The following is a 9678-nucleotide window of genomic DNA, read 5'->3' on the forward strand; positions in this document are numbered from 1 at the left end:
CAGTGCCCTTTATTTTTTTATTTTTTTTAATTTTTATTTATTCATGATAGTCACAGAGAGAGAGAGAGAGAGAGGCAGAGACACAGGCAGAGGGAGAAGCAGGCTCCATGCACCGGGAGCCCGACGTGGGATTCGTTCCCGGGTCTCCAGGATCGCGCCCTGGGCCAAAGGCAGGCGCCAAACCACTGCACCACCCAGAGATCCCTGCAGTGCCCTTTATATCAACTCCCTTCGATCATATTGCCAACCAGCGGTCATCCGGCCTGGATATGAACTTTCAATGATGGAAAAACTCAGCATCCTCAAGACAGACCTGGGCAATTCTAGTTGTTACAGCAGTTCTTTATATCAAATTCAGAATCTTCCTGTTACCTATGGGTCCTAATTCTGCACTCTGGAATGGTACACCCCATGGCACACTTCAGCTCTTTTCCATTTGGCACATTCCCCAGACCCATGAGGACAGTTTTGTTCTCTCTAAACTTCTCTTCTCCAGCTTCACTTCCTTGAGTCACTATTTCTTGTGTTTATGACTTTCAGGAAGGACCCCCAACTTTCCTAACCCCAAGGGCATAGCAAGCAATGGCATCAGTGTCCTAATTACAAATTCTGGGGATGAGGCAGAGCCAGCGCAAGAGGCTGTCAGATATGCCTACCTGAAGTGAAAGCACATGTAACCTCAGCCTCTCTTCAGTCCTCATACTCTATGCAGGGTTTCTCAACAACACACTATTCACATGTTGGGCCAGATAATCTTTTTTTGTGGGAGGCTTTCCTGTGCACTGCATAATGTTCAGCAACATCCCTGGCCTCTGCTCACTAGATGCCAGTAGCACCTCCCCAGATGTGACAACCAGAAATGTCTCCAAATTCTGTCAAATATCCCGGGGTGGGGTGGGGGCAAAAATCACCCTCACCTGAGAGCCATTGCTTGCTCTATCCAATGACTCTGTTCACCTGTCACTACTCAAAACTCTCTCCTCTGCTGGTTTGATGGGTAACTTTCCAGAAAGTCTACTTATGTATCAGAATGGCATTTGAAATTTTCAAGTATTTATCTCTTTGGAAACAACATGCATTGGTGAGGATGTGGAGAAAAAGGAAACTTCTTGCACTGTTGGTGGAAATTAAAACTGGTGCAGCCACTGTGAAAAACAGTATGGAAGTTTCTCAAAAAATTAAAAATAAAACTGCCATATGATCCAGCAATTCTAGTACTGGATATTTAGGCAAAGAATACAAAAACACGAATGGGGGGGGGGGGGAAGCACCTCTATGTTTATTGCAGCACTATTTACAATAGCTAAATTATGGAAGCCACCCAAGTGTCCCTGGATTGATGAATAAAGAAGATGTGAGATAGGGGATCCCTGGGTGGCTCAGCGGTTTAGCGCTTGCCTTCAGCCCAGGGCGTGAACCTGGAGTCCCAGGATCGAGTCCCATGTCGGACTCTCTGAGTGGAGCCTGCTTCTCCCTCTGCCTGTGTCTCTGCCTCTCATGAGTAAATAAATAAAAAAAATCTTGGGATGCCTGGGTGGCTCAGTGGTTGTGCGTCTGCCTTTGGCTCGGGGCATGATCCTGAAGTCCCAGGATTGAGTCCCACATGGGGCTCCCTGATGGGAGTCTGCTCCTCCCTCTGCCTGCCTGTGTCTCTGCCTCTCTCTGTGTGTCTCTCATGAATCAGTAAATAAAAGACCTTAAAAAAAATCTTTAAAAAAAAAGAATTAAATCTTGCCATTTGCAACAACATGAATGGATTCAAAGGGTATAATGCTAAGCGAAGTAAGTCAATCAGAAACAGATAAGGGTTTTTTTGCAACCTGAACAACTGAATGCAAGTAAAATACTCTGGCCAGGGCTATGTAACACAAGCCACATATTTGATCACCTGAGTGATCAAGGACCCTCCTCACCACTATTTAAGCAATTTATGTATCTTGACTGGGAACCCAGTGAAGGTGAGCATACTGCAAGAATAGTAGGTTCAGGATGAAAGTTGGGAGGGTTGGCAAGAGAATGGAGAGCGAACCTCAGGTGAAAGGTGGGGGTAAGTACAAAGAGAAAGGTCTACTTGAAATAAAGCCTGAAGATCTTACAGCTCCCGCTTCACAGAGGGGCCATCAGTTTGCCCTCGGGGCTCTCAGCTCTTGGCCAAGGGAAGGGGGGGCCTAGATCTAAGACACCTGGCCCTCGTCTTCTCCCCCAGGCCTGACCATGCGTTCAGATTCTCAGTAAACATTTATTACCAGACCTTGCGCGGGGATCACACCTGGGAAAACACCACCGCACCCTCGGAATTTACAGGAGACCAACACTAGACAAGCCACCAAAGGAGCGGTGGGAGCGACAAAAGAGAATGACCAGGACCGACACCCAATCGCCAGAAGCCCTCCGTCCTCCTGTCCATTAGGCCCGGCCCCCAGCGCCGCGTATCGCCGGACCCCGCGCCTGCCTCCATCGCGCCCTTTTCCCCCAGGCCGATCCGGGTCTGGACGTCGCCAACACCTGCTCGGACCCACAGACCTCGCCGCAGTTGAACTTTACAGACTCTCCCTCCTTCCTCAGGGTTCGCCGACTCCACAAGCCTTACTGAGCCGCGCCGGACACCGTCCACGAGGCCTCGCGCGCTCGTGACGTCATCGCCGTGCGCCTCTCGCACGCCTAGGGGACTATGGCTGTGGCGCGGCCGCCGCGGCTGCTGCGGCTCGCGGCCCGGTGGCTTTGCGCGCCTCGACGGGACCTGGCGGGCCGCGGTCCTGAGGAGCCCCTGCCCGTGGTTCGCATCCCGCGGGCTCTACAACAGCGGCAGAGCGGGCGACGGAGTTCCCCACGGCTGGTGCTGGCGCGGCCTGGCCCGCTGCTCATCTCGGCGCGGCGGCGGGAGCTGAGCCAGCCGGCGCGCCTCACGCTGGGCCGCTGGGAGCGCGCGCCACTAGCTTCGCGTGGTTGGAAGAATCGGCGCTCCCGCAGAGACCACTTCTCCATCGAGCGCGCGCAACACGAGGTACCAGCGCTGCGGAACCTCTCATCCGAGGGCAGCTTCGCGGATCTGGGTCTGGAACCCCCAGTGCTTCGTGCGCTGAGGGAGGCTGCGCCTGAAGTCCTTCGGCCTACAACCGTGCAGTCCAGCACCATTCCCCCTCTACTTCGCGGCCGCCACATCCTTTGCGCCGCGGAAACGGGCAGTGGCAAGACTCTCGGATACCTACTACCTCTGCTTCAGCGGCTCCTGGGCCGGCCAGGCCTGAATCCCCACAGTACACCTGCTCCTCGAGGCCTCGTCCTTGTGCCTTCGCGAGAATTAGCGGAACAGGTGCGGGCAGTGGCCCAGCCCTTGGGCATCTCTTTGGGCCTCCAGGTGCGAGAGCTAGGGGGAGGCCATGGCATGAATAGGATCCGGGTGCAACTGTCCAAACAACCTCCAGCAGACGTACTAGTGGCCACTCCAGGAGCTCTGTGGAAGGCCCTGAAAAGTCACCTAGTCAGCCTGAAGCAGCTCTCCTTCTTGGTGTTGGATGAGGCAGACACACTATTGGATGAAAGCTTCTTGGAACTAGTGGACTACATCTTGCAGAAGAGCCATATAGCAGAAGACCCAGATGACTTAAAAGACCCCTTCAATCCCAAAGCTCAGTTAGTGCTGGTGGGGGCCACATTTCCCGAAGGTGTAAGCCAGCTGCTAAGTAAAGTTGCCAGCCCAGACTCTCTGACCACCATCACCAGCTCTAAGCTCCACTGCATCATGCCTCATGTTAGACAGACATTTATGAGGCTGAAGGGAGCAGAGAAGGTGACTGAATTGGTGCAGATCCTCAAGCAGCATGACAGAGCATATAGGACTGGTCCCTCGGGAACTATTCTGGTGTTCTGTAATAGCTCCAGCACTGTGAACTGGCTGGGATATATTCTGGATGACCACAAAATCCAACACCTAAGGCTGCAGGGACAAATGCCAGCCTCAATGAGAGCAGGTATCTTCCAGTGCTTCCAGAAGGGCTCCCGGGACATACTCCTCTGCACAGACATAGCCTCTCGGGGCCTGGACAGCACCCATGTAGAGTTAGTTGTCAATTACGATTTCCCCCTCACCCTGCAAGACTACATCCATAGAGCCGGTAGGGTGGGCCGTGTAGGGAGTGAGGTGCCTGGCACTGTCATCAGCTTTGTGACCCATCCCTGGGATGTAAGCCTGGTTCAGAAGATTGAGCTGGCAGCTCGTCGGAGGAGAAGTCTTCCAGGACTAGGTCCTCAGTGAGAGTCTTTGCCCTAGCAAGTCTGATGGCAGCCAGCTTAAACATGATGCCATTAACAGGGATCTTTCCCTTTGTTCTGAGTGTGTGAGTGCACTTGTCAGTAGGATGCACTGGGCTGAGCAGCCCGGGTGGCTCAGGTTTAGCACCGCCTTCAGCCCAGGGCATGATCCTGGGGTCCTGGGATCGAGTCCCACCTCGAGCTCCCTGGGTGGAGCCTGCTTCTCCCCCTGCCTCTGTCTCTGCCTCTCTGTGTCTCTCATGAATAAATAAAATTAAAAAACCAAAACGGATGCACTGGGCTACCTAGTCACCTCCCTGAATGCCTGGCGAGCTGCTGTCTGGTTTCCAAAGATAGATGTGGCCCTAAATGGAGAGCGAGCTACTGAGCACAGTTCTTTGCAGTCTTTCACATGACTTGGGAAAAATAAAGTAGATTTTTGGCTTTGTATTATGTCATAATTTCTAACAATAAGTAATGTTTTTATGGGTCTCGCTTAATAATAGTTACCACTGGGGTGGAATTCATTGGACTGTGAGAAGATTCACACTCCAAACAACACATCTGGGACAGAGACTCTTTCTGTTGCCGTTTTAATTAGTAAACACTTAGATTTTATTTCCTGCCCCCAAAACATCCCTTAAGCCCCCCGGAGAAGTGAAAGGGGACGTGACTAGCAGTAGAGATTTTCTTCACCAACGGTGCTCGTGGCAAGCTTGGGCATTCTTGGTGAAGTCTCTTCAGGAAGTACTGCCAGAAGAATAGAAAAGACAGACTGACACAGAAGTATTGCTTGGTGTGCATTTCCAAGCTCTGCATTCTTAATCTTTGTGGCCTGGGAAGAGAAAGAGGATTAAACTTTTTACAAAACTGGCAAAATAAGCATGTAGCATCCTCTCACTGTTTCCTAGGTTCCAGTTTCTATAGTATATAAGCCTAAAGTAATGTGCAGTTGAGAGTCATACTCTACAAAACAACTTTAAAATACTTGCACGCACACAGACACACAAAAATACTTGCACACTGCAAAGGACAAGGTTGCAGAGAACAGAAGATTGCACTACATGTATAATCATGGCTCTCATATGAGGAAACTTAAAGATTTTATTTGAGAGTATGAGCAGAGGAGAGGGGTAGAGGGAGAGGGGTCATATAAGGAAACTTGAGGCTCAGAGGGATAAAGTTGCTCAAAATCCTACACATAACATAATGATGACAATTTTGTCTGTGTGCACCAAGGGTTGAGTTAGTTGCCAACTTTTAATATTGCCCACTTTAACTCTCAAAAGTAACCCAGTTTGGACAATAATTTGGTCACTACCCATGGATCACTTGCAGTACTGCCCAGGAAGTTTGTTAAAAATACAGATTTCAGGACAACGTGAGTGACTCAGTGGTTGAGCCTCTGCCTTTGGCTCAGCTAGTGATCCCAGGGTCTTAGGATCAAGTCCCACATCAGGCTCCCCACAGGGAGCCTGCCTCTCCTTCTGCCTGTCTCTGCCTTTCTCTCTGTCTCTCGTGAATAAATAAAATCTTAAAAAAAAAAAAAAAAAAAAAAAAAAACAGATTTCAGAGTCACCTGGCTGGCTCAGTCAGTAGAGCATGTGACTCTTGATCTCTAGGTTGAGTTCAAGGCCCATGAAGGGAATAGAGATTACTTAAAAATAAAATCTTAAAAAAATAAATTACATATTTCTGAGCTCACAACCATTTGTCTATGCTATTCTCCCTTCCCCAAAGACCCAGGTCCTGATAATGTATCAGTAACCCTACGAGGTCAGATTGATGTTCCCAGATAAATAAACGCTCCTGAGCCTTGGAGAATGTAAGTGGTCTTCTGCTGGCCCACTTGGCCAGAAAGAACCTCCCCCAGAGCTCTCCCCTTCACATCTTCCCTCCCAGCACTCTGCAAGGGCAGTCAATTCTAATCAGGCCTGATTTCATGTGTCCTAACATGCACCACACTAATTCAAGCAATTTAGGAATAGAAAGATGATGTGGTTCTCAACCACGGTTGCCCCACTTTGTTGTTGTTGCCCAACTTCTAAAATAGTCCTGCATCATTATGTACCTCCAGGGAACATGCCTTTTGCAACTGCCCCAGGAAACAAGCATCCCATCTCTGCATATTCAAGGTCAGCAACAGGGGGCCCCCTTTAAGGAAGATTATCTCTCATTGCTAGGAAGTGTTGATTGACTGTATCCAGGGCTGCCCCAAATGTGGTTCCTTCCTGTGGGCCTGATCAAGCTCAGGGCAGAGCTATTTCCTCCTCCTCTGAGTAGGACCCAATCAGCTTTTAGTAACGCCTCTTCACAGTTTGACCATGTTTTTCACCCACACTTCTGCTGAGCCCACACTTCATCCTTTCACAGTGGTAGGATTGTTATATCAGTAATTTGCCTTTTTAGGGGAGAGATGAATGTAATGATTAGGTTGTTGTTTTGTCGTGAATTTTTTTTGAATTTCATACTAAAACGCCCCCACCATTCCCACTTGGTGAAAGCCATTCAGGACCCTCATTTGGCCTTGGAGCACCTTTAACATCTCTAGCAGTGTCACTTTGAAAAGGATGAGTTTGTCTTCACATTCCTATCAGGTATAAATCCAGAGCCCACCTGAAGCCCTACCATTGAGCTGAACACCTTTCCACTACTTGTATAACCTCACGTAGGCCCCCTTCACCTCTTAGTTTTTTGAGTCCTCAGTTGTAAAAATGTGAGGGTTCTGTGAATTTGCATTTGGAGAAGGACAAGTTCAAGAAGACTTTGTCTTTGCTTTTATTCTTCTCAGCTGGAAGTTCTTCCCTCTCCTCTCCATGAGTCCAAATCTAACTTATCCTTGAGGGCCACTGCCAAGGAAACTTCCACACAAATCTCTGCCTCCCCAGCTGTTGAATACTTAGGGTCAGTGCCATACAACCTGACTGTCTCTTGGGTTAGTCTTGCCTCTCAAGCCAATCACAGAATGTGGGTTCTCTTGCCCTATTTTGGTCCCTGGCGCTGTGCCACAGTTATTTCCTAGGGCTGGCTGGGGAGAGAAGTGTGAGGGCCCAGACAAGGTGCTTTTCTGTCTCCACCCTGCTCTCCTCCACAAAACCCCAAGAGCCTGAAGCCTGCCCTTCAAGTCACAGATTCCTTATGTGACCTCACTGGATAGTGATGACTTCACAAGCCTTCTCACAGTTTCCATGGCAGAGTAACGACGCAAACGTGATGCTCTCGGGGAAACTTCCCTACCAGTTCTCTACCAGATACCAATCTGTTCGGTTGCCTGAGAGAGAATGTCTGACCGGATCTTCTATATTCATTCTAACTTGTCCTCTGTCCCCTGGGAGGGCAGCATAGCAGGTAGGCCTAGGTCAGGCATCTGTACAAGAGTCATTGGTATACACACAACTTCACCTGGCTGACACAGGTTCCTTCTGGGCTTGCCCACCACACCTCAGAACTTAATCAGCTGTAAGTAATACAAGTGACCTGGGGCCCCCTCAGGGACTTACAGTGTTCCTGCTCACTGCTGAGGACAAGTGAAATGTCATCCCTGGGCAACTATTCAGAAAGCTTCTAATCTTTATAAATGCAGCCTTCCCTTTTGGCTACAAGATACTTCCATTCTGACCCTTTTCTGAGTGGCCTCTCAGCAAAAGTCAAGCCAATTTTTGTTGGCAAGTGATAAATGGAGCAGTTCAAGGAAGAATTGTTGAGGGCCACTCATGAAACCCTCCTTCAAACCCAGGCACCTTCACCATGCTGTCATGTAGACATCCACATGGGTCCCCTCAGACACCCCAGAATGAGCTGCTGAGTGCTGGGAAAATGTGGTGTCCTATCAATGGGAAGAACAGAAGAACCAAGGAGAGTGATGAGTGATACCAAGACTGGAGGGCTGACGAAATGGTGTCCTAGGAGGCTGGGTGGACGTGAGCCTAGATTTGTCACCCAGAATCTGGCTCTGAACCTCCTGGTCACTCTGCCTCAGTATTTGGCCTTTTGCTAACCTAGGTAAAAGTACCAGAGGGCTAGAGATCAGTGTGGTTGAAATAGGCAGTATGAATGGGGCCCCAGAGGGGTTGCCAAGATGAGAGAAGTTCTTAGCCCATTTATATTAATTTTTCCAACACTAAAAAGGTATTTCCATTAAAGCCTCAGAAGTGATAGACCTTGAGAAATGCTTTTTCTGCTGTGGAAGGGAGAGATGGAAAGGATCCCAGATGCAATTGTTTTCAGGTTCTACTATTTCCTCCAAGAATGTGGAACAGATTTCCGCATCTCCTGCTGCTACCCTGAGCTACATAGAATCGTTTTTGCAGCCATATTCCTTCTCTAGGGGACTCATAGAGGCAATGGGCCAAGGCTGTGTTCCAGATACCAAGCAGATTAAAGGACTTCAGCCAGAAACTGGGAGAGACATGAGATGGGAGGTCCTGGCAGGTCACTGTACATAGCAAAAATGACTGATTAGATCTTATTTTCTTTCCAGCAACAGTGGCTCCCATTTCTCCTCCTACACCTGGTCACTACCATGTCCTCTACCGAGGCTGTGGAGAAACCCAGGTGGGCTGGCATGGAGAGACATACTGCCTGGTTGGTGGCTACCGGACCTATGGGGATGCTCCTGTGGTCACCCCAGCAAAGGTGGAAGCAGAGAAACCAATTTCCAGCAGGGCTCTCCAGAGGCATCAGAATCGGATAAAGACCTAGGTTGCTCCAGCCCCCAAATTTGACGATTGCAGTGTGGTGGCAGGAGGCTGACCCCACAGAAGCTCAGTGGCTGAGCCACTCTGTGGGGAGGGCAAACATTTAACCACCTAAGACAGCCAATGCCTCTTCCTGCAGTGACTCCGACTATCCACCGCTGGAACTAGAACCTGAGCCGCTCTGTCTCAGCCTTCCTCAGCCAGGAGCCTCCTTCCATACTAACTGGCCGTGGGCAAGGAGCCTTGGAACTGAGGTTTAAAGGAAGAGGCTGCTCTGAACATCCCAGGGCTAAAACCGGCCTGGAAGAAAACCTGACGTTTCTCTGCTCAATCCTCTAGAGCCCCTTCTTGGGAAGAAGAAAGAAAAGTCTGCTGTCTTGGAGCCAAGGACGATGCAAGAGCAGAGAGAGGGTTCAGAGTGGTCTTAGCAGGGGCCAATCTAGCAGATAGACTCCTGCCCTGAGTCACTGCCAGAAGCTGCCAACACAAACCAAGAGGAGCTGGGCTTTTTGAAACTGAAAAGAAGCAATTTGCGTCTACCCAGGGAGCCTCTTGTCTGGAGCCAGGAGACAGAATAGAGAGACCCAGGAAGACCTGCTTCCCAGAGCCAGAAGAAAACAGAGAGAAGAGTTGGGTGGCACCAACGCTGAGGCTCATGTGCTCCTTCATTCCCAGCCCTTTCTGCCCCAGTGGGATTACTTACTGTCCAATAAAATGATTTTGCCCAACA

The 9678-nt window shown here is 49.7% G+C and overlaps 3 protein-coding genes and 1 long non-coding RNA gene across 9 annotated transcripts in view; 2 read left to right on the top strand and 2 right to left on the bottom strand.

Annotated features, from left to right (window-relative positions):
* The window catches only part of DUS2 (dihydrouridine synthase 2), a 50637-nt gene extending 47960 nt beyond the window's left edge, over positions 1-2677 (bottom strand). For 3 of the 6 annotated variants that reach the window (XM_038538531.1, XM_038538534.1, XM_038538533.1), the window contains exon 1: positions 2524-2593. The gene's annotated coding sequence lies outside the window, so the exon portion shown is untranslated. Of the gene's footprint in view, positions 1-2452 lie in introns of all 6 variants that reach the window. The other 3 variants (XM_038538535.1, XM_038538532.1, XM_038538530.1) reach the window with 2 other exon arrangements.
* On the top strand, positions 2657-4701 carry DDX28 (DEAD-box helicase 28). The gene has a single exon (XM_038538529.1). It carries the CDS (start codon positions 2672-2674, stop codon positions 4253-4255), a length of 1584 nt encoding a protein of 527 aa, XP_038394457.1. The 5' UTR covers positions 2657-2671; the 3' UTR covers positions 4256-4701.
* Positions 4702-4842: 141 nt separating this feature from the next.
* Positions 4843-7398, bottom strand: LOC111096054. The gene is made up of 2 exons (XR_005360220.1): positions 6935-7398; positions 4843-5086 (listed from the first exon to the last, which is right to left on the bottom strand). It is a non-coding gene; the product is annotated as an uncharacterized LOC111096054 (long non-coding RNA).
* On the top strand, positions 7327-9678 carry DPEP2NB (DPEP2 neighbor). Its single transcript, XM_038538539.1, is given in 3 exon segments — positions 7327-7599; positions 8732-8929; positions 8932-9678. Coding segments are annotated over 3 exon segments (360 nt in total). The 5' UTR covers positions 7327-7532; the 3' UTR covers positions 9027-9678.

This window comes from Canis lupus, chromosome 5 (genome assembly GCF_011100685.1).
Source record: "Canis lupus familiaris isolate Mischka breed German Shepherd chromosome 5, alternate assembly UU_Cfam_GSD_1.0, whole genome shotgun sequence".
Taxonomy (NCBI): Eukaryota; Metazoa; Chordata; class Mammalia; order Carnivora; family Canidae; genus Canis; species Canis lupus.

Coding starts and splice junctions, on each gene's coding strand:
- DDX28 (XM_038538529.1), top strand. CDS start 2,672: ATGGCTGTGGCGCGGCCGCCGCGGCTGCTGCGGCTCGCGGCCCGGTGG.